This window comes from Stegodyphus dumicola, chromosome 4 (genome assembly GCF_044657685.1).
Source record: "Stegodyphus dumicola isolate Sdum_Otavi_A_Nest chromosome 4, ASM4465768v1".
Classification (NCBI taxonomy): domain Eukaryota; kingdom Metazoa; phylum Arthropoda; class Arachnida; order Araneae; family Eresidae; genus Stegodyphus; species Stegodyphus dumicola.
Genome location: NC_140771.1, coordinates 221552272 through 221577942, shown reverse-complemented (window position 1 = coordinate 221577942; position 25671 = coordinate 221552272). Strand labels below are relative to the sequence as shown.

The window sequence follows — 25671 nt, the reverse complement described above, 5'->3', positions numbered from 1 at the left end:
ACTTATTTCAAACATTTTCACAAACAAATTCCCGTTGTCACAAAATTCTCATTAAAATTCACTTTCTACAATTCACAAGACTAACTCAAACTCTACTGTTTAAACATTTCTCACATGACAACTCTTCACAAACTTAAAACTCAGAAGATAACTAATCCCAATTACTCTGACTCATTTAACTAATTAGAACTTCACTCAAGCTGAAGAATTCAATCCAAAAAAAAAATTAAATATGCAAACATCACTATTGCTGATCTCAGGCAAAAATCCAAATCTAACCCATGTTAATTTTAAAACATAATTTTGCAATTGAAAAACAATCTTCAATTTTTCTAACTCATTCATTTGTATCATTATGCCTTAAGAACTTATAAAATTCATTGCTCAATACTAAATTAAATTACTAACAATTACACAATATACTGGGATCATATCAAAACATTGTAAATCAAAAAGCAATAATATACTACGCTAGAGAATCATGAAAACATTACATACATTTCACAAAATATTATTCAATCAATTAAAAAAATCAAAATTTCTCTAACGTTACCCCTCACAATTACACATTTCACAAGATTCTAGGTTAAATAATTAGCAAAAACACACACAAAAAAAAAAAAAAAAATTTCTAGCTACGCATAGCTATGGCTTGTCTCATTCAGTAAAATAATTAGAGTCCTTAAGTCTCGCTCTCTTAATAGTGCTCAACAAATGAGTCCAGTTTTTACCGACAAGCACTCGAAACTTTATACAAGGATACACAAATAGCATAGGATTATCGTGAAATAATTCATTTTCCATCTTGTATCATAAATCAGTACGTCGAAAATCAAAAATACACATCTAGAAAACACTCAAGGATTTTCAACAGTAAGAATGTACAGTACCTATTCTGCTACATTAAAATATATATTTTTCCTAATTTTAAAGTTCAATTCTGTTTGCGTAACGTTAAAGTCCAAAATTTTTGAAATTCACACACATTTTCAAACTTTATCACTCTCGTATTAACAAATAAGCAAACACAAATCAAAAACTCTAATTAATCCTAGCACATAAAATTTAACTCCTTCCTTAAAAAGTAAATTACACAAAATAGGTAAATTCAAAATCCAAATTCAATTCTCGATCCGATCCCCCACTAAGCAGAGGTCACGGCACCAGTGTTAAATAGAAGTTTCGTGAGAGGACCGAATAAACACAAAAAAAAAAAAAAATATATACAACTTATCTGTTAAGACATCTGGCACCAATGTTAAATTTTGCCGTGAGAGGATTTAAAGTTCAAACAAAAAACAAAAATAAATATAACTTATCTTGAAGGGACATCTTGAAGCGGAGGACTCTTATCTTATCCCGCGTTGATGTCGGCCGGGCTCATCTTGACACTGGTTCTAAAAATGTAGACCCACTTCACTACTGTAGAACAGAAACAGGAGCACTGCTGCCCAGGACGGCTATCCGCTTGGTCCTGAAAGTCCTATGTCAACACGCAGGTAACTCGTTCAAATTTCGCCGGTCAGAAACGTTGTTGCTAGGAAATTACGGCTCGCCTGTTCTTACTCATCCCAAGAGCAAGCTCTTGGGATGGGTAAAGTCTTCACGGGTAACGTCCCAAGTAAGTTCCAGAGTAACATCCACAAGTCCAGCCAACCAGTAAGTGCGCGAGTCCAAAAGTAAGAGTGTCCAGAGTCTCGCCTCTTAACCAAAACGCGGCCGGGGAGCATATTTGCCGCTCCCCGCCGGAAAACACCTCTCGGAGTCACTTACATTTTGTCCAGCAAGCCCAAAAATCAGCGAGTCAGTCCGAGAGTCAGCCAAAAAAAGGTGTGTCCAACTCAAATTTCCTTCTTCTCCTTCACCAAACGGGCTCCCACTATGGCTTCACTTATCGCCCCCTTAATTATGGCCAAATCTTCGTTTTCAACTCCAGAATGCGGAAAAAAAGGGTGATCGCGCATGCGCGCCCTTCTTCACTTAGCCAACAACCGGACCCTCAATCGCCAAAAACCTGAATGACTTACATTGAAAGACAAGTAGCAACCTTTGACCTTTCCGTCACGTACTTTCCTCTCTTAAGGTCAACTAACAATGAAAATTCTTTCTCGAACATTCTAAAGCGCGCGAAATCATGACTTAGCGAAAATTGCCTCCCTTTCCCCGCTTCTTTCACAATGAATAAAAGTTTGTACAAGATTTACAAATAAAAGAAAATAAATAATATTCATTTAAACTAAATAATATTTCCAGAAGCATCTGTTTCTCCCCAAAATTAAAGCCTTAAATTAAATAATTCAGAATCAAAATAAAATTTAAATTTCCATAAATCATAAAATCATTCATTTAATTTTTTTTTATAACGCTATCAGATAATTTCTCTACATAACAATACTCGCAACGACAACAAAAGAGGCCAGATGCTCTTTCCGGCCTTATATTTTTCAACACGGCCGCTGAGATATTTCTAATACTTTTTGCTTCTCAAAATTGCTGGAAGGCATATGAGGGCCAAAGACGGCTACAACTAATAGGATGCCCAATTAAATTTATTCATTTAGAATACCAATTACGGAGATACAGGGACCGCACCAAAATGCTGCCAAAAGGTTGCCAAGTGTGGCAAATTTTAGCGATTTCTCACGAAATCTGGCGACAAAAATTAGTCTTCAAAACCACTGCCAGCTTGGCGATATCTCGTTAATTTAGCGAGATAGCCATTTACTCGATGTTAAATAGACTTGCCCAAATTTTCTTATTTTTCCGGCAGAGCATTCTCCCTCTAGATTCTCATGTTACATTATACAGAAAAATACAACAATTTCACATATAATTTCACTAAACTTATCCACATATGTAGAAAATTCGTAACATTACTTTTTTTTTCTTCTATTTTTTAATATAATTGATTTAAAGTAACACGTTTTATGTGGATTTAAATAAATATGTCTCTCATGTAAAATGTGATGTTTAATTAGAAATATTTAATATTTTGGATGAAATATCTCACGTAAAATGTGATGTTTAATTTAGAAATATTCAACATTTTAATGAAATTACATTAGCTAGACTCATTAAAGTCATTATACTTTTTACTTTTTTATGATACTTACTGACAATATTCTTTTTACGATAATACATACTTTTTTTTTTTAATGATAAGTGTACTAGTCGGCTGGGCTTACGGAGTGGCAGGTTTTTAAAGAAATAGATATAGCGAATATAAAAATATGTATGGTTAACTCTAGCACTCTATAGAGAAATTCTAAAGATATGTTGCTTTTAAATGTAATGTGGTTTCGCTCTTCAACTGAATTTCATGTGGCGTAAGTGATAAACTTAAGACATAAAAAGTTAATAATGAAAAGACAAAAATTGAAATTTTCTTCGGCTATTCAACGGAATATTAATATGATGAACTGAGGGAAAAAACAGAAACAAATATAAAAACGTATGCCAACACTTAATGTTGTATCGGAAACATATACTGCTATTCAGTTAAAAAAAAATTGTGGTTTTGTGGTGCGTAGCGTAAGTGCAAAAAAAAAACGATGCTCCCCCCCCCGAAAAAAACTTTGTGTGGTAAGTGCGGCAACAGATTGCTAGACTCCGTACTCAGCGAGACCATAAAAAACCTTAACAAATCTTTTGGGTGGCCGTAAAATCTAAAACCATTCATATTTTTTGGAGCACCGTAAATTTCAACCATTGGCTCTAAGCTGTAGTTTGTGTAACTTGTACGTAAATCCGGCAGTGCACCCCGTGCGCTACGTGAAAACGGGCCAGACTCATTTGTGAAAATCTTTTTTTTAGCAGATAATTCTTGTGTGCTTTGTGTAAACCCAATGGCTTGCAATCATGTTCGAATTAAGTCATCATAGTAGTATGAATTAATTCGACCATGATTCTATGCGAATTCTCAAAATTTATTTTACTATTATTCTGATTTAATATAAGTACAGTGCTATAATTATTTCACGATGCATACTGTAATTTATCTATAAAATGTACTATGGAACTTCATCATGTTTTTGAAATTTTTATTATTAATATCAACCATTATAGTTGTGTAGTGTATGTTAAACTTACTTGTATTTTATATAAACATAAATCATAACTGTGCATAGGCAAAGATAATTTTGAGTTAAAAAAAAGAGCTTTAAGTACAAAATACGTAAGCCCCCCTTTTTCCTGACAGTAATTAAAATTTCATTAATATCTATATCTATTATATATAACATTATCATTGAGAAGTATGATCCATTTATATTTTCAGCAGTTAGAATAAGAAAATGAATTTTTTTTTTTTTTTCTTTTTTTTTGAATTTTTAAATTAACAATCCTATCGCCCCTAGAACGAAGAAATGAGCGTCTGCTCTCCGTTTCAGTGCCCACCCGGATAAGTTGAATGGAATGGTCTTCAGTCGCCTGGGTTAAATGTTTAAGAAATATCGATTCTTTAAGTTTCGCCTCATTTTATTTTATTTTAAATTTAACTCATAATTTTCTACAACACGTTACTGGAATAAACTGCAAGGTCGTTTAAAACACTGTTTAGGAATATTGACCCTCGAATCTCTCTGTCAAATGGTGTTAACCCTATTACTGATACTGGTTACTAGCTGTAAAACTGAACTGAGCGCGCACTTACAATCAAAACAATGATTTACGTGAAACAAAAACGTTTAAAAATTGTTTTTATTTCTTTCTAGATTAGTGGGAAATGAATAGTTTTGGCAATATGCTGCATTAATTAAAATATATTTCCAGCAGAAACCTATTGCGAATGTTTTCTTCGGTAAACTCTTTTTCCTATCGCGGAAGGAGACAGACTGCACTGCGGTCCGTTTCCTGTGTTGTTGAAGTTTTGTGGTACGTTCGTACAGTTTTGGATTGTTAGGCTTATGAGGTGTTTTAAGAGGGGTTTGTGATTCGTGGGCACGATTTGCATGAAATCAACATAAAATGGGTGATAATCAGATAAAAAATAATGGAAGGTAGCCACGAAGAGTAAGTACAAATTATATTTTTCCTTAGAAACATTATTAAATATCTTTTCCAGATAGGCTTAGTAGTGACGCTGAAAGCGTTAAACTTATGCCCTGTGGCCGTTTTGACTTCACCTGAAATATATTTAATTATGTGTCTGTTTTTGATTATACAATGAATGAAAATTTTATTATCGATATGAAACTTTTTAGGGTTTGAAATAAAAATTATATTTGGCCTTTTACGAAGGTCGCGATGTTATTGAGGTCAAATTGATTTTTGTCAATGGATGGAACTTTGTGAATGAACGAGTGACTTTACGATATTGGTGAAGTTGGTAAATGCATGCGAACGCGCGGACTAACATCTCGTCTCAGATTGTATCCAGACTTAATATATTATAATAGTATTTATGCATTATATTCTGTTTTGAAGTAAAATTCCCGAAATTATTAACTATTTTTATAATCATTGTAAATAAATGTAACTCAAGAAAACGTTTTACTTGCCATCCCCCCCCATACGGGACATGCTTGGTAGCGTCTTTTCGGCTTATTAATATACGTTCTGTTCGAACCTAATTTGTGATGTATAATTATTTAAACAATTTGTTATTTATTAATGTTCATTGTTCAAATAGGCATTACGTATAAATTTTCTAATGTGTCTATTGTTTTTCTGAATACCTCCTTGGAAAATTGCATATTCTTTGGCGTGGAAGTTCATGAGTTAATCTTTTAAATTATCGTGAATAGGTTAATAAACTGTTTTCAAATTATATTTAAATCAGCCAATAAGCATTTAAATGTTTGAACATACATTGCATATTCTGATATTTTATTTGTTGTGTAACACATATTTAACAAAATTTTAATATCCAGAAGAGAACAAAAAGATAAATCAGCTAATTTCTGGTTTCTGGTTTATATATTTGAATTAGGTAATAGTTAAATTTTCTAGAGCTGCCAGATATAGTTGAAAACATTTTTATTCAGAATTCCGAGCTTTGAAAAATATGAAGCAATATACAACTCTTAAAACTAAATAAATAAAATATGAATTTTTATAGCATTAATAATAGCTTTTTATAATTGTACCTTATTTAAAATTTGATATTCCAATATAAGAAAACAAGGTGAGATGCAAACATTTTTGCATGTTCATTAGTGTTGGTCATATTTAAACAGTTATGTAATATAAACTCTTCCATATCTTAAATTTTATGTTTATGATTTAAGATGGTACTAGTTTTTTACAGTATAAATTGTGTTTAAAGAGTCAAATATATAGTTCTCGTCCCAAATCTGCAAAATTCAATTATTACAATAACTCTCGAGGATAATATTTCTAATTAGGGCATAGAAATCTTTTAAGCACCTTTTGATGTTCATAATTTAATGTAATTTTAATAATTATAATTTTAAGTAACCAGTAATTATCATATTGTGCAGTTATAATGTGTGTGTTATAATTATTTTATGATAGTAGAAGAACCAGTAATTATCATATTGTGCAGGTTATAGTGTGTTCTTATATAATTGTTCATGATTGTAGAAGAAAGTCAACCGTAATCAAACCCAGTTTATAATTGTTTTGCAATAATAATTCCTAAATAAGCACTTTGATACTCAACGTTTTTCTTTCGAGTGCAATCTTCTGTAGCCCGCATTTCATCTTAATTACACAACAAATATAATAAAATTTAATTATAAATAGTCATTTTAAATAATTTAAAACATATGAATTCTACTATATTTGTATTTTTTTAACTTATTTTAAGTAACTACTGTTTATAATTAAAGAATTGTTGTTATTCTCATTATGATTTTACTAATATAATTATTCTAAACTTTCACTTAATATGAAATTACTTATTCTGTTAATTTTGTATGTGTGTATGATTTTTGTTTTCTCTATAAATCATTAATAAATTTATTATACAATTTCCTGATTTATTAAAATAGTGCGTACTCTGAATTAGGCTGACTTTTTGAAAATAGTTTTTACATTTTGAAAAGAGTTGTCCTGTGCAGTGAATTCTGTTTTCGGGGAATTCAAAATCTTCCTTTTTGTGCTTTTTATCCTGTATGTAAGGGGTCAGTGATTTTTTTTTATTCATATTAAAATTAAAAATTTAGGAAAATCTTCCTTCATCATTCATTTCGATGCTAAATCAGATGTAGTAGGTATAAATAATTTTAAAATTACAAGATTAGTTTACCGTATCTGGAAATTCTAACTTCTAAAGACTGATAAAAATAACATATAACGTTTTGGATCATTTCTTGTTCCTAGAAATTCAACAGATGAAAGGGCTCTCTGCATAAGTTTACTTCCAGTCTCTGGTTAAATTTACTGTAAAAAAATATTTAACTTTTTTGGGCGGCTAATGCTTGACATTCTGTTAAGCAGAGGATGTTTTCCCTATAACAAATTGCTGTGATGTGTCACATGCAAAACTTACTAGCAAGATATTTCATAAACTTTTATTGTAGTACTTACTTTTAATAAGTGCAGTAGTACTTAGTTAAAATAAAAATAAAAGAGGAAGTTAAAATTATAAACGGCAAGGATCTTTACAAAATGTGTAAAAACAAAGGATAAGTTTCAGTTTCTATAACAATAGACATTTCTCATTAGCACTCTCTAATTAGCATAAAAACACAGAAAAACTTCATTATCAGACAGCAGTTTTCCCATATTTTTTAGTATATATGATTTCAGGCTATTCGGATAGTTAAACATTTGAATATCTGTATTAACAGCTTAAAATATCTCAAGTATTATCACAATTTAATTAATATACTTTGAATGATGAAATACAAAAATTTGGAATACTTGAATATATGCAGCAGCATTATATATACTTAAATATAGAATGAATATTATTAAATTTAATATATGTAACACATTATGTTCTGAAGCTTTTAAAACAGAATGTGGTTAAAATGAAAATTATTTACTTGTTCATTTTCCACCAGGTTTTTACTGATTTTACTTTTTGATAATTGAGAGGGGAAAATTTTTATGTGTCATTACTGAAGGGCAATTTGAAAGAAATATCAGGCTAAAAAGTGTTTGTGAGTAAATATATGTGGTAACTATTACTAGATTCAGTATTTCAAAGAAGTTATTGCTTCTGATACCATTCTTTATGCTTGAATGTTTTAAAATTTCAAGTTTTTAAATAGGTTTGCACTTTCGAACCTGGATCTGCGCTTTATGCTTTTCTTCTTCCTTTTTTTAATCTTTTCCCTACAGTTGCATTTTGGTCCTTCGGTTGTAACGCACCACAATTTCATTTTGTCATTTTTCAGAGTGTTTCAATATGGTTGATTCCTTTGTCCTGGAAGAATTAAATTGCAGCTGTTCAATAAGCAGTTGTCAAATTGTGTAATTCCTGTTCAATTCTTTCTTTAAAAAATATCTGTCAACAAAAAGCATCTGAAAATTATGCAAGAAAAATTACCAAATTATCTTTGTTATTTTCACTTAATCTCAGTGATTTCATTACATGTACGATATAAAATAAGCAGTTTACCATATCTGGTGCACAATAAGACTTGTGCCTTGTCAATCAAAATGTAGCAAAAAAATTTATTGGACAGATATTTGACAGTGCATTTTTAAGATAATGTTGCTAAAAGAGCAGTATTATATAACCCCTTTACAGAATGTTTTATTTTGTTCTTTATAAATCTATCTTTTATCTATAAATCTTCAGCATTTCAAAAAGCTTTGCAAGAAATCATAAATTGCATAAATATTCTATATAAGAAAATTCTTATATTTAGAAATGCAGATATAGTTAGCACACTCGAAGAATTGTATTAATCTGGGATAAATTCTGTAATGAGTTAGCTTGAACAACTAAGGAGAATAACCAAAGGAAGTTTCAACACAATGTTACTATGCAACATATCTTACACTTTTTATCGTATTCTACTCTGAGGTCATATAAATAGGTTGCACTGCAAGTTTCTTAGTTCTATCATGCATATAATTAAAAATGCTCATTATGGAAATATCTCTCATAAAGAAGAAAGCTCTCCTCACTCAGTCAACTCTCAGACACTTCGTCATTATACTAGTTACACAATATTAGTGTATTTGTTCTCTCCTGAAAGCATCTACATTTGAATATATTAATATATTTTCTATTATAATGAGAAGACTGCATTTGATTGGTAATGGATGATGAAGATCATAATAATGTGGTCATATAGATATGTTGCATTGGAGTTTTTATACTTTTATTATACATGTATTTAAAAATTCTCTTTATGGAAATATCTGTCTTAAAGTTTTCCTTACTTTGTCAACTCTCATATGTTTTGTACTTGTATTAGTTGCTCAATATTAGTATATTTGTTATCTCCTGGAATCATCTACATTTGAATATGCCGGTATGTTTTTATTACTGTGTGAGAGAGGAACAGTGTGGACGTTGTATTTAATTGGTGATAGGTGATAAAGATCATGGTAAGAAGTGCTTTTTTGATCATAACAGTCATTCTGTTCACCTGGAACCTTTGAATGCCAAAATCAGTGCTATAATAAAATTGCTAAAAAAGTATTTTATGAACAAGACATGTGCATTGAAATCTGTCCTAATCATTTTGTCTTGTGAAATTAAAAGTGAGAATGAATTTATATATGCAACTTCTGAACTGGAATGAATTGGAAATTGGAATTGAACTGGAAATGAATTGGAAGAATGTGTAATAATGTCAATGGGTCATTCTTTCATTGTAGCTATTTCATTCCAGTAATGTCATGATTAGTCTGCTGTTATATTTTTAGAGGGAGGGATTTTCAGAAAAGGGTATTAATGTATCTTTGATTTATAGATGGGGGAAGTAAATAAATCATCTAAAGTATTTGGTTATGAAAATTTTGTGCAATATGCATGGCTTAGTAGTGCTAAATGAAGCTAACTAAAGTTATCCGGGATATGCTCTGAATGATCTTATTTTCCCTGTTTTTTTATAGTATTATTTTCAGAGCTGTTTAACCCTTTCAGTTGCAAGAATGTAGAGGATGCTGATTTTGAAAAATGTTTCAGCATAGGTGGTCTTTGAAATTCAGAGTTCTTAAAAAACATTTACTGTATGTTATATAAATGTGTTTGTATTCAGTATCTGCATGAATTTTTTGTATCTTAAAATGTACTTTATCAGAATAAGGCAGTCTCAACACATGCCTATTGGTATTTTAGTCATTAGCCTATATTTAGTAAAATTTTCATGTTTTATTATGTTAGAATTTTTTAGGTGACTAATTTTCAATCATTTAAAACAACTGTTTTTGCAGTCACATGGTAGTCAAATTTTGTGTTCTTTCTCAAGTATATACTGTGAGGTTTTGTTGTAATAACTATAATTTTGTCCAGCTGGGATATTAGTATATATGGTTAAAGATATTTCATGCTTGAAAGATTTTAAGGTACTTTATTATAGCAGCTTCCAACTTTAATTGCTAATCAGTCAAGATGGAATGTGTAATGAGGTAAAAGGACATGTGGTGAGATATCTGATGATTATCGGTTTAATCTTGGAGGCTGCTATAATATGGAAGTATGGATTTTAAATATCATATAGTGATGTATGTCAATGCTTTTCAAGATTAGATTAAGTCACATTATATAATTTCTATTTGGCATGGTTGTAAATTAGGTAATATTTATATTAATCTTTTTTCAATATTAATTCATTCTTGATGTTATTTATTCTGGCAGTGGAAACTACCTGGTCCGTGTGCGTGCCCAGGTCATGACCAGGGATGACTCAACTGGTGGCTGGGTACCTATGGGAGCTGGTGGGTTGAGTCTTGTTTCTGTCTGCAAAGGATCTGTTACCGGCGAAGATGATAAAATGGAATATCTTATATATGGTCGAAGAATAGCAGACCAATCGGTAAGTATTCATCAGAAATATATATTATACTGGCTTTAAAAAATAGTTGTAGTTTTAAGTGCTTCTGGGCAGATGCTTTGCCTGCTTTTGATATTTACTTTCTCCAAACTGAACATTATATCCAGTTTTGCAGTTCACTATTAAAGATGAAGTAAATTATTGATAATGCTTCTGAAATTATGGATTTGAACCAAAGAGCAAAAGTTATTTTTTACCTTTGAACATAACTTTCCAGCTTCAAGGAATGATTTAGGCAGTGAAAGCATATTATAATTGACCTTCTTTCATCAGTTTTAAGTGCAGCTATGAAAGGAAATGCATAATAAATTGGAAGCAAAGAATGTTTTTAATAAGATTTCAGTACCTTGCATAGATTTATAATTGTTGGGGGATTCACAAAATGAAGTTAAGGTTAGAGCAACACAAGGTGTTTGAAAGACTGTGTCCCTCCTTTTTTTCACCGAGATAGCATTTTATAACTAATGTATTTAGTAGTTGAAATTATCATAGAAAAAGAATTTATGAGAAGATGCTCTGTGTGTTGTAAAACTAAACTGTCTTGATCAGAATAATTTCCTGCAATTTCATGATGATTTCAAAATTAAACAACTGGGTAATAGTTAAGGTGAAAATTCTTGAAAATATCGATTCAGTAATTGTGTTTACCAGACAAGGAATTAAACATCCCACTTGCTATGAAAAGCTGTAAGGGAAAAGGAAATCTTAGAAGGTCCACACTTTGTGAAGTCCACACATGGGGTTTCTTTTAACCTTTGGAACATTCATACTGCAAGATAGTAATCTGATTTTATAATATATTTTAAATTATATATGTTTATTAATATTAGGGATCATTGTAACACTCGATTTAAAATTTATATTAAAAAACCAAAACTACTCTTGTATGCGTCCTTGGTTGGCGATAAATTTCTCGCCAAACATTTTTTTATGAGAAACTCCACACCGCCATATTACTATCTAAATTTTTTGTCTACATTTCGCTTTAAGCCTGAAATGTCTGCAAATTCCATGTTTTTAACACATAGTTTACGCCAAAAATCCAAAATAAAAAAAAATAAAAAAAAAATAGATAGCAAAAACGTGAAGTTTCTAACCAAAAGTATTTGACAAGAATCCCTGTACACAGTGTTTTAACTTTAAAAAACATCGGAGAATTTTACAATCTATGCAGCGAAAGAATCTAGGAATTATGCACACATCGCTAAAATGAACTAGCATAACAACAAATTTCAGACAGCACCATGTACACAATGTTCTTTTTAACTTTAAAAAACATCAGTGAATTGCACAGCCTGTGCATTGTGCACAAATCAACAAAATAAACTAAAATAAATTACAAACAATTCAAAAAACAATAATGACGGAAATTCATAGGGGGGGATAACATTTTACAAAATAAGAACAATAAAATAAAATGCACTTACCATTGTGAATGCTTCTTCAAACAGCAAAAATATTAATTTCAAACATCAGCAAAACAACAACCAACCTGCAACCATTTGCCTGCAAACCCACACAAGTCCATCAGAAACGCCATTCTTCGTACGAGTTTTCATATCAGCTCCACATTTCGAACATGCCAAACCACTTCAGAAGTCCTGACTCCCACAGAAATTCCAAAAATACGCTTCGAACTGCATAAACACACTGTGAACAAAAGACTGATTAACAACTCCAACATTGTACCTTTCAATACTAAATTTAACTTGCACACAATCCGAAATATGCGACTGAAATTTTGCCGCTACATCTTTCATTGAACATAAGCCATTTCAAAATGCCCATCAAACCAACCAACCACGAAATAAAACCACTACAGCAAAATCAGGGTTCATACGGTCCTTAAAAGTCCTTAAGTTTTTTAGAATCGATTTTTGGTCCTTTTGATTTTTAGTCAGAAAGTCCTTAATTTCGTCCAAAATCGTCAGAAGGTCCTTAATTTTTAATCATCTGAGATTTCTGACTGTTTTTACGACTGCCATTTTGAGTGTGAATTAGCATTTTGGAGGAATATTTTTGGTAATTCTCTTACAAATATCATTATCTTTTGAATGGGTGAATGCGTTCATGGGTTATACTAATTTGTTCCTATTTCTAATATAAAGGATGGATAGAGTTTCTGAGCAAGTGTGAAACATTAAAGCATTCAAAATTATTTCATTTTTTGTAGTGAAGAGCTCTTAAAGAACTTTTCGCTTTTGGGAATGTGAATTCTTTTATTAAATTGCTCTAAATTTAGTGACATATCAACATTGGCGATTTTAAGATCAGTTTCTATAGAAAATTTTTAATTCCGAGATCTGCGAATTTTTCGACGATTTTTTTAAAACATTGTAACATTGATAAGTTTCATTAAAATAATGATAATACATAATAATGACATTTAAGGAATAACATTAAAATAAAGCATTTTTATTTTTTGTTGTCGTATTATAAAGTTCCATTTTAGCCACTTTTTATACAATATTTTGAATCTGAAAAATAAGCAAGGTATAATGCTATAAAGCACAATTTGCGAAACGGTTCTTAGCAAAAGCAAAATAGCTATTTAATTAATTAAAATTTTTGTTTTAATTTTTTCCTGGTAAGAGTTTCCTCATGTTATTGTCTCAGAATATGTGTCAGTTTTCTCTATAAAATTAATTTTACATATTTTTTATACGATTTAAAAAAAAAAAAAAAAAAAAAAAGGAACTACTCTGATATGCGCCCTCAAGTCGCTAAATTTGGCGAGAAACTCCATGCTGCCTATTGCTATCTAAATTTTTTGTCTACATTTCGAACTTTAAACCTAAAATGTCTCCAAAAACACGATTTTTGCGAATGCAAAAACCACGTTTTGAACACAACAATTTAAGTTAAAAATCCAAAACAAAATATTTAGATAGCAAAACCGTAAAGTTTCTAACCAAAATTATTTGACAAGAGTCCATGTACACAGCAATATGTTTTAACTTAAAAAAAATCTACGAATGGCACAATCTAGGCAACAAACAAATCTATGAACTACGCACACCTCGCTTTAATAAATTAACATAACAATAAATTTCAAAGAATACCATGTACACAGCATCCTGTTTAAACCTAAAAAAACATCTATGAATTGCACAATTTAGGCAACAAACGAATCTACGAACTATGCACACCTCAATTTAATAAATTAACGTAACAGTAAATTTCGAAGAATACCATGTATACAGCGTTCTGTTTCAACTTTAAGAAACATCTACGAATTGCACAATTTAGATGGTACGCACTAATCAACAAAATAACTCAAATTTTAAACAATTAAAAAAACAATAACAACAGAAATTCATACTAAAAAACAATGAACATAACATTCTCCAAAATAACAAGAATAAAAGAAAATGCACTTACCATGAATTAATACTTTTTCGAACAGCAGAAATATCAACTTCATACCGCCTTTAACATGCCGCCACGTAATCACTATTGTATTTATATGACAGCCAGACGCACTATCCAGAAAATTCATACTATAGTTCACAAATAAATAAAATAACAAATAATCACAAATCCCTACTTCTATCATGCACAGCCACTAAAAATAATCTCCCAGACGTTCTTTCCACATCTCCAAATACCCACTGCCCCTCAACAGGATGGTCACAACGATATTTCCTTTCGCCGAACTTCAATTCAACAACTTCCACCATTTTTTCTTTCCCCTTCTAGCTTCTCAGACACAAAGCATGACGCAAACCAACGAACTCCAACGAAAGATTTTTCAACGTCAACAGGGTTGCCATACAACACGCAATCACGCCAAAAACCAGTGCAGAACACATATCGCCACATTTGGTGAAATTATGGCATATATCAGAGTTGTACCAAATTTTTTTTTGAAAATATTTCCGGCTTTTTGCTGTTACTGAATTGGCAGGGGTAATTTTTCTTTAGGATTTTAGACATTGCAGCTTGGAAAGTTTAGAAAGATTTGAAGGCAAGATTTATAGACCTTGAAGATTCCAGAAAAATGTCTCCATGGTATTAATACATAATTTCTTACTTTTTGGAGAACATCTGGAAGAGCAATAAAAACATAATAGTTGAATGTTTTACTTCTGATACTAGAATCTTTTTCTTAACATTTTTATCTTCCCTTTATTTTCTTTATTTTTCACTAGACACAAGCATAAAATATCAAAAATGCTTCTAATCTTATCATATGGACAGGCGTTATAGAAAATAAATTTTTTTATTAATAAAGAAATTAAAAACTGACATTTTAAATAATTCATCTAATATGTCTTAATGCATCATACACATTAAATTGTGCTGCTTGGTGCCTTTGTAAATTTTGCTTCCAATGCCTGTTCTAAATTCTAAAAGTTTTGACATTTCTAGATTTTGTTGCTCGATGTGTGAATAAATTAAAAAAATTCTGCCACACCAGCTCTGTAACCAGACCTTATCATATATATTTCATATTTCTTCTGAATGTTCCTATTACTATAAAATTAGCAGCTTTCTCTATACATTCTAAATGCATTTAGTATTTTTAGAATAACAGAAATCTTTAATTAAATCCAAAAACTCTAAAATGAAAAGGAAACTTGGAAGAATAAAAAAAACTGAATACATTAAGAGAAAGGAAAATTATTCTTCAAAGATATGTACAGATATTATTATGTAAATTACCCAGTTGTTTACAATTTCAGCCTTTACTGTAATTGCCCATTTCTATTTTCTCACCAGAATGCAAATCACTTAAGCAGTTTTTAAACTGAGGTTTTTGGAGTGTAAGACAAGAATGTGTTTCTGACCTCCACTTGCTCCCTACATTAGTTCCTGCCAGCCCTGATAATTTGCAATTATTTGTCTTTACATTACCGCTGCCGACATTTGAATTTGTTATGACAATAGAGTTACTGAGTCAGCTTAAAATGAAATTGAATTGTATAGTCCATATTTTTAGTTTGCATTTGATTCTTCTTGTTTAATTACATCATCATGAGCTGTAATTGACTTTTTTAGCATAAGAACATGCTTTATGTTCTTCTTTTTAAATAAGAAGCTTAGTTAAATCTTTGTAGTTACTTTCAGATATAGCGATAATTTGCTTCACATCTGTCCGGAGGGTTTTGGACTATTTAACTTTTACCAGATCAAGTAAACCCTCATAGGTACATTTTGGAGAGGTTGATAGGTAGGATATACAAAACGTAGAAACTAGTGAGAACACTGTCTTGTGTATTGAGACAAAGTTCTAACTGTTAGAAAAGATGCTTAAAGAAAAGGAAATTGATATGAATTAGCCAAAATGTCTGGGAAGGCTTCAAATTAAAAAGATGCATAAATATCTTGTTGAGTGTTGTTGCTACAAAATATAAATATTTTGTAGCTTTTAATGTGTAATTATCCTAATATTTAAGAATCAATGCCATAAATTACATGTATTTTAAACTGTGAAATTTTATTAGATTGTAATTTAATAAGGCTTTTCTAACAAATATTGTAAAAAAATAAATAAAATTTAATAGTGGCCATGTAAATCCATAATGACTAAGGTTATCTAATACCCAATTTAATTACTTATAACTAACTGGTTACCTTCAAAAATTATCTGCATTTTAAAGCAAGTTATTGCCTTTCATTAACCCTTATCGTGGTCACAAGATAAAACACAAAATTGTATAAATTCATGTAAATCTATTCTTCGCATCTAGTGAAACTTAAAATAATGCAAAACAACTTGTCACCTCTGGTGCTTTAGTGGATTATTAGGACTTTAATCTATATTAACTGAGTTACAATCCCTGGAACTCTACAAGAAGCTACGACACTAACTGCGTCAGATAGACCTCAGCTTTGCGAACCGTGTTTACATCAGGTCTCTCCTAGGCAAGCAGGAGCGGCAACAACAGCCAGTCATTTGTTTTGAATCATGTTGATTTGTGATTTTACTTCTCACTTTAACCTATGCCACTTGACATAAAATCTACTTACTATTTACTAAACTCATAGAGTGAGCAAGTATGTGACAAAATGAGACTAAAAAAAAAAAAAAAAAAAAAAAAAAAAAAAAATCAAAGCTAATTGTTAGTAAAACTTAAATAAAATGTCACTTATCTTCTTTCAGATATGTCCAGTTAGTAAGTTAGTATGAGTGTAAAATATTTAATGATAAATTTCATAAACTTTATTTTATTCTCAATACTTACTAATAATTATATTTAATACTAATGCATCCTACTTATGGATCTATTTTATTTTTAGTATAGTATTACAAAAGTGAAGTTCAGCATAGATAATATTTCTAATTGAATTTATTCAGTTCCCATTTGCTTATAGGTCCTTAATTTTTTCATGAATGGTCCTTAAAAGTACTTAATTTCCATGTGCAGAAATGTGTACGAACCCTGAAAATCAAGTTTCAACGTCAAAAGGGTTGCCATAAGTGCCATAAACCAGCACAGAACACATTTTGCCACATTTGGTGACCTGAGGGCGTATGTAAGAGTAATACCAAAAAATCTCTTAATCCCTCAGAACAATCCTCTCTAATTTAATATTGTGGATAAGAGAAAATTTATCTGCTGCCATAAATTTGGAAACTTTTTTGCTTTGCAACTTCAGAATATTACCGTATTTTCCATTAGGTACTTCATTAACTTGACACAAAATAAGTTTTTGAAATAATAAGGAAATAAACATATCATATGTATAATTAAAGCCAGTTTAATAGCCTCATTATTTAGCCTACTTTTAATTAAAAATAAAAGCAGCAATAGATGAATATTTCTATTTTCAGAATTACTGTTTTAACCCTCTCGCTGCACATTCCGCAATTTCCACGGGCAACATAGAAGTAGCAAAATTTGTGCTACCCACAATTTCCGCTGGGATGAATTTTGGCCATCTATTTAACTGTGCAACCTGCTCTTTCCTCGTTGAAGGTTTTCTTTCGGCTTTTCTTTGATGTTTAATTGTTTATTTAAATGTGGGCTAACAGATGGTGTTAGTTGTCCACATTTCTGCCAAATATACAAGAATACATAATGTAGCATTTTGCGCACGCTTTTCAGAGTTCGAAGATGTCTGGCAGGAAGCGTTTTGCGAGTGATATAACTTATATTCGTGACGATATTTCTGACACTGATAGTAGTTCTGACTCTGATTACAAGTACATTGAAGATAGTTATAGCAAAACTGATGAGAATTTCTCGGATTCCTCTGCAGATATTGATGAATCTGAAAATTCAGTTTCTATTGAAAACGTTAGACAATGGTGCAAAATTTGTATGCAAAATATTACATTATGCAAATATTTTCATTAGTATATATGTTTTACCTTTGTATTTTATAAAATCAATTTAACCAATATTAATTTTCCTTTTATATCATTATTCTTCAATTTCAGTATTCTGACAACCTTTTTCTATGATCTATATCTGTATTGAAAAAAAAACTTTTACAAATAACTTTTGTATATTTTAACTCTAAAATTTATGTAGATTTGAAATGTATAATAAAAAAATACGCAGTTTTTGAACCTACTTTGACAAAAAAAAAAAAAAAAAAAAAAAAAAAAAAAAAAGTGCGCAGTGAGAGGGTTAACATAGCATCTCAGCATAAAGAGAAAAGAAATCGTGCAGTTTTCTTTTGTTTAAAGTCATTTGGAATATTTTTATATCTGATTGTTTTTAAAAGCTTTAATTTTAACATTTAATTATATTTGCACTGCGTTCATTTGTCTTGAGAACCACGATGCAGTTAGTTATTTTAAAATGCATTCGTGTTACAAAGTATGCGTGAGGTCAGACTACGTTCACACCCACGGAGCAACAAAGACACACTAAAACTCGCAGCGCTATGGTTTTCGAGACAAATGAACACAGCACTTTTGCGCCGCATAACAGTCAAACGGTTAAATCTTAATGTATTTTTAGTAGTTATATATAAAAATATGAAAACAATAAAAGTTTCTATAATTATTATTTATTTGATTCTGTGTTATTTTTAAACTAATATAGATTTTGGGATACCTGATTTCTTTCTCATTGCACATATAGAAATGCATACAGAAAGAAGATATATTGTAAAACTACAAGAATATTTAATTTATGCAACTGTAATGTATTTGAATAAGAGAATTCATTTGGTACTCTTCTGTTATTGTGACTGGATTCAGAAGTGTATGTAGTGATTGTATGGATCTACATGTTCGTATATGTATGTGTGTACACATACATTTCTGAATTCGGTCCCGATAACAAAAGAGTACCAAAAAGTTTCTTTATTGGTTTGTTTTTCTGCTATAAGCGATTTTTTGCCATTTTCCTGTGATTATGTCAGCATATTATCAAACAAATTATTATAAATTAGTAAAATTGAAAAGTTATTCTTTAAATCTAAGTTTCTGGTTTAATACAATTTATGGATTATGGAATTCTTCCTTATTAAAAAAAATGTGTTTTACATTTTTTTAACCTTGCCAGCATGTTTGATACTGTTAAACCCAGTTTTTAAAAATGTCTGATGTAAATGTGTTAGAATTAGTTGCATATGTTGCAGAAATTCATAAAATATTTCTGCATGAATTAAAAAATACATGGCAGCTTGGTTGCTAATTGGAAAATGGTAATGAATCCAAAATTGTGTTTACCACAAAAAAGTATAAATGACTAAAACTGCTGCTCTACTATAATAGTAGATTTAGCCTTGAACAGCATTGGATTTTCTGTCATTTGAATGACTTGTATAAAAGCTAAGAAATAAATATTAAGAAAAAAAATAATCGCCTTTTTTTTTTTTTTTTTTTTTTTTTTTAAAAAAAATTCTTGGCCTGTATTCCCATTATTCCATATTATTTCAGGGGTGGATATTTCGGAAATTGATTTATGTTAATGATTTTAAGAATGTGGTGATAATTGTGTATATTCTTTTTCCTGTACAGTATTTAAGAATTTTGCAAAATTGATGTTATGCTATGTGAGCAACCATTTCTTTTTCTTTTTTCCACTGGGAGTACACATTCAAACTTTTATTTAAAATTCAAATACGGTATCTTGTATTTGATTGTATATGTAATTTGAATACAGTCATCGATTGAAAAAAAGAATGAAATCTCAATTTTTGGAATTTTATCTGTAACCAGGTGCAAACTAGCAGTGCGCTACTTTAGTCAGTATTGTGTGTAACGGAGAACTAATTCCCCAAGGGGAGGAGGGGCATATATCCATCCTCTGCTTTTTTGAAAGCTATGTACTTCACATAACTCGTAATACTTATTTTAGATAATTTTTCCACCTCAGCAGCATATACCACGGTTGGTCAGACTATGTGTTTGTAAGAACCACAATTCAGAAAAATACAACAGCCACAGTCATATTTCGTGTGAAAAAACTAAACTTTTCAAATGCAGTCCATGATTCGAAAATAATTATCAAAAGCATCATTTATATGTGAATCTAGTGCAAAAATTATGAAAATGTTTGAAGCAGCTCAAAATTTCAATGTCATTACTGTTGATAAAACTAGAGTTTGTAATTTATGACCCATAGCAAAGAAGTTCCCAGTATTGCATGATTAAAGAAGTTTGCCTGGTGATTAAGAACATCAAATTAATGTTAAAGGAGCTTTTTAGAAAATATTTCTGCTGGTCACATGCAAGAATATCTTTTAGACATTTCAATGGCTAAAAAAGAACACACAGCAGAATGTGAAATAACTGCTTCTGTGATCATATTATTCAAATATTTGATGTACAATGATTTTTGTATTAGCTCATTTGTTTGGTTATTTCCCTTACTTGTGAAATTTAGTTTCATGCGACTACTGTTTTCTTCCATGAACAGAAACTAAATTGTAATGAAAATTCAGCTCTGTTTGTAATAACAAGAAAGAATTTCCTATTGTAATTTAGTGTATTATGCCCATGAGTGGAATGACTGTCTTTATCCGGTTATAAAATTTCTTGTCACTTGTTATATATTAGATTATAATACAAATGTTTTTCTTTTGTACTTTGTTTAATAATGTAAATATCATTTTAATGAATGGAAGTTTATGAAAGCTAGATAAAAGTAAGTAAGTAATAAAATTTTAGGAAGTTGAAGCCATTTAAATATACGTTTTCCAGGGGTTTAAGTAGTTACAAAGTGTAAATGATGTTTGGGTGTTCTTTAAGCTGATATATCCTTACGAAGATCAAAATTACCTGGAACTATAAGCAATGATCTTTGGAAAGTACCTTTGTGTGTCCTTGTTCACGTCTGGCCATCTGCCATAATTTACTATTTTATATTAGAAATTTATTGTATGGAAAACTTTTATTTGTTTTCCAAATTGTGTTACTCTTCTGTTTTATTTAAAGTTATGAATAATGATTTATATGTAATTTCAGGTAGTTCTAAGCTGTACAATTAAAAAAGATTTTCAGTATAACAAAGTAATGCCAACTTTCCACCACTGGCGTACGGGTGATAAGAAGTTTGGCCTAACCTTCCAGACTGCTGCAGATGCACGTGCATTTGACAAAGGCGTACGGATGGCTATTGAAGATCTGTCTGATGGTATGCTGTTTGTTTTTGCATATTATATTTAGGATGAGAAAGCTTTTTTTTTTTTTTTTTTTTTTTTTTTTTTTTTTGTATAACTTGAATAAATTTTAGTTATCTTTAGCAATTCGCTTTTTAGATTACCTTTTTCTTTTTGTCATACTTAAAGAAATATTTTATATAAACTTTAGACGTGTTCTACTAATCACCTCAAAGGTTTATTTTATCATATGCCGTTTTTTTTTAAATTCATATAATTCATATTCCTTGTAAACTTCTGTATTTAACTTTAGTTTTAACTGTTAGCATGAGCATGTTATAATATCTTTCTTTAAAAGATTAGTTAGGAAATTATAACAATACTTTTTTTTTAATATTTCCAATGGGAGGTAAAATAAAAAAATGTAAGGTGTAGGAAGTGCAAGCAAACATCACATAAATGCTAGCATAAGCTATTTGCCATCACCACCATAGTCTCCCAGTATGTTTTCCTTGATAAAAGATGATGTTAATGCAGGACAGTTTCTGAGATGTATCTCATTCATAGTGCAGGTGATCTGTTTAATATGTAAAAAGACAGGTTCTCAAACAACAATTTTGTAAAGTCTGGTTGATTAAGCATTGGTTAGCCGAAACAAAGCAACTGATTTTTTCTTTTCTAGTCTTATCTCTAAGTATTTTTACTCAGTGTGTATGAGAATTAATTTGCCTTCAACACTGTTATAGTAATAAAGATATTTATTCTTATTTCAGGGATTTGCAAGTATGAAATTTTTCATGATTGTTAAGACTACTTTATTAGTCAATTAGAGCATAACTTTTTTTTAAACCTAATTCAACTGTTTCATGTTCCAGTATGCCTAATAATATATTTAAAATAATTTTGGTAGTTAGGAAATGAAAATAAGTTAAAGTATCATTATGTTTATATAATATAATTGTAAGTTTTAAAATTATATTTAGATATGCTTTTGTCTCTCCATTTTTTCTTTAATCGAATGTAAAGCGATGTAGAGCTTACAGTGTAAAATTGTTTCCTTAACCAAATGTAAAGCTTACAATGTAGAGTAGCTAAAGGTACAGAATACAGGTAGTTCATCTTGAGTTCAATTCTTTGTGGGAATGGGACTAGCCACATGGTAGTGTGTAATTTAATCTTCTATAAGAATATCCATAATTTAATCATATAGCTTTGAATACTTTGTCATAGTGCTATAATCTGACTTAATTTTTTGAGGTAATATTAATTTGGAGTGAGACTTATTTTTGCAAGACACCTAATGCCTAAAAATTTTGTCAGAGTGTAAACCAGGTCGACAGTTAACTGATTTGTTATTATACTCATAGAAGATTGAGACTGAGAGCATCATTAAAACTATGAGATTATCCAAAAAATAGCATTTTCAATTAATGCTGTAAAATTTCATATTTTATTGTAATGTTTTCTTTGCAGCCTTGAGTCGGAATATTTAACTATTTTGGGGGAAAAATGGCTTTACTTTATATACTTTATTCATTTCAAGAATTTGATCAATAAATTCTTTGTGACCTGTATCTGTCATGTTGTTTTTAATCTTTTTGTATTAGTTAATTTCAAAATCTGTTCCTTTCAAACTCTTGGAAGTGCCTATGCCTATGTTAATGATTGCTGTGTGAAAATAAATCCTCTTAAGAAGTACTGTCAGAAAGTTAGCAGTTGCTTACTTAACTGAAGTGGTTACTTTTCCATAACATCCTTTGCTAAGAATTGCTGGTTTCCTGTTTTATCAGAATCAGGTGGACTACAGCAGTGAATATTAATAGCACTAAGCTGATGATTCATAATAGGTTAGCCACAAGAAGATACATTCTAATGTTAAGCAGAAAGGCAGGTGCTCAAATAATGATTAAAAATAACTCACCAAATATGTCTAGCAAACTGATAGTCGGATCCAAACCCTAGCAAGTTTATTAGCCCCTGTAAATTTCCTATGCATATTGTTAATATAATCCATTTTCTTTTACAAGGCCCTTCATGAAGGCATCTGTCTCTTCCTTAGGAAAATAGCCCTCACATGCCTTGCCATATGTAATTGATAAGCAGCCTGAACCATATGTAGAGAAGAAAGACGCTTTTTTTTTTTTTTTTTTTTTTTTTTTTTTGTCATTGGCTTATAACTTCAAATAAGACATGAATTTTGGAAGTGTATGGTATCTGTGAAGTGGATTCACTTATAATATATCGATTTGAGAGTCTTCCAAAAAAATCAGTAGTAGAGAGAGGAATATCACAATTTCATAATTTCTTCTTTTGAGATGTCTTTGTCAAAATTTGGTTGAACTTTCAGCATATACCCTGATGCGTAGTTGGTATGCCATTACATTCAGATAAAATGGGGCACAGATAATTTTAAATTATCAGTCTGTGTCTGTATTTAGATGTTAACTATTTTCTTTGCAAAAATACTGGTTTTCACGAGCATTGTATTGAAAATTTAGAAAAATTTTAAAACATGTATTTGAATTTTAAAATTTGTAACTAATTTCACGAAACTTATCATGATGTTGGAGTTGAAAAAGGATTGCTAATGGTTAATACTGTTATAATTAAAGCTTAAGTTAGGATTGGGTTCTATTAAGAAAATGGGGGGGGGGGTATTCTATACTTCAAGGGTGACTAAGTTTTTGAGACGAGTTAATGGAAATTTTTTAATTCCTTACTTTTTTGATAATGCTAAATGCTATATCCATTTATTGTTGTTTATCTTGAAAGAATCATCATCAATTTCTTATTTTGGATTATCACTTCTTAAACGAGTGTAAAACTGATTACATGTGTAGTTAATTAAGTACTCATTAGGTAAAATTGACAAATAAATAGAAATCCTACTGACATATTTTTCCTCGATTGTTGATATTAGATATGTTTATAGCCAAGTCTTAGTTTTAGCATCAGCACATTGCTACCACTTTGCAGTTTTCATTTTCACTGGGGCCTTCTTAATCAACCATATAGACTAGCAAATTAATTGCTAGTTCACTTTACAAAAGTTCTTTCATTTATGATCCATATCATTAACAATACGTTATTTTACTAATACTATAGCAGGTCAGTTGTAGGATCATTAAAAAGTAGAACTAATATACTAGCTTTTGAAACAAAACAAAGAAATCACTGCCTTCCTTTTATATTGGAGTTTTTCTACCCAGCTTACTCTCGCTTAGTCAAACTCACTCACTGTGCTGTGGAAAAGTCGAATTATCTAATGAAAGTAGGGAACATTATAACTACTATGATAATATTTCTGTTTTGCTTTTGAAAAAAGAGAAGTGGTATGACTGTCCTTTAAAAGCGTAGAGTATCATTCAAAATTTACGCCAACCTAATGTAGCTTAGGCCTAAATTTTCTTCTAATTAGATTGAAATAAGAGTGATATAATTTCATATGTCATGTTTATGCATGACCAAATTTTCTAATTCTTTTTATACCATAGAATTTAATAAGTGTAATTACATGACTGAATTTTCTCATTTCTTTTTATTGTATAAAATTATGTGTTTTATAACTTGAATATTAAAACAGAATTAGGAACATTTAAATGCAATTTGTTTCTGTAAATAAATCTAAAATAAACTGCTTTTTCTTCCATGCTGCTTTTATTGACTTCTGGTAAGTTGTATTATTTTTGCTGTGCCTAGTTCAGAAAATGTGTTGAAAGTGATATATTACAAACTCAGCTTTATTAGTTACTTATGTTTGGCTGTTATAAATTTAATTAAGAAGATCTGCACATTTTATTACAAATTTTGATTTTTGTCTAAAACAAAATCGTTTTTTAGAAGCATAATTTTAAAAGAACAAGCTTAACATTTATGGACGCTTAGTTTCATGATCTGCATCCTTTAAAAATTTATGAACATATTTTTTCAATTATTTTATAAAAAAAAATTTTAAATTTTGTCAGTTTTTGAATTTTGTATTGTGAAAGAAAGAGAATGTTAGCAGAACTTTTGGTGAAGAATTTAGTGGAAATCTATACTTTGCATCCTTTTCTTCAACATAAAATGAAAAAAGTGGTTAATAAACTGTACAGAAAATAATGGCTGTTCTTTTATGTGCTATTTGATATCTATTATTTTCTTTGTTGAATTGATTGATAGATCTGCACTTTTGAATTCAGCATGCAGAAATGGAATAGCAGTTTTCTTTTTTAGCCCAAAACGGACATTAGTCACGAATGGG

The 25671-nt window shown here is 30.2% G+C and overlaps 1 protein-coding gene across 5 annotated transcripts in view; it reads left to right on the top strand.

The window, feature by feature from the left end:
- Window positions 1-25671, top strand: part of LOC118181966 (sprouty-related, EVH1 domain-containing protein 2-like) — a 339980-nt gene that overhangs the window by 308717 nt on the left and 5592 nt on the right. For 4 of the 5 annotated variants that reach the window (XM_085816020.1, XM_085816018.1, XM_085816017.1 and 1 more), the window contains exons 3-4: window positions 10727-10904; window positions 21295-21463. In XM_085816020.1, the coding sequence (XP_085672146.1) occupies window positions 10727-10904; window positions 21295-21463 (347 nt within the window). Of the gene's footprint in view, window positions 1-4851; window positions 5011-10726; window positions 10905-21294; window positions 21464-25671 lie in introns of those variants that run through there. The other variant, XM_035351209.2, reaches the window with a different exon arrangement.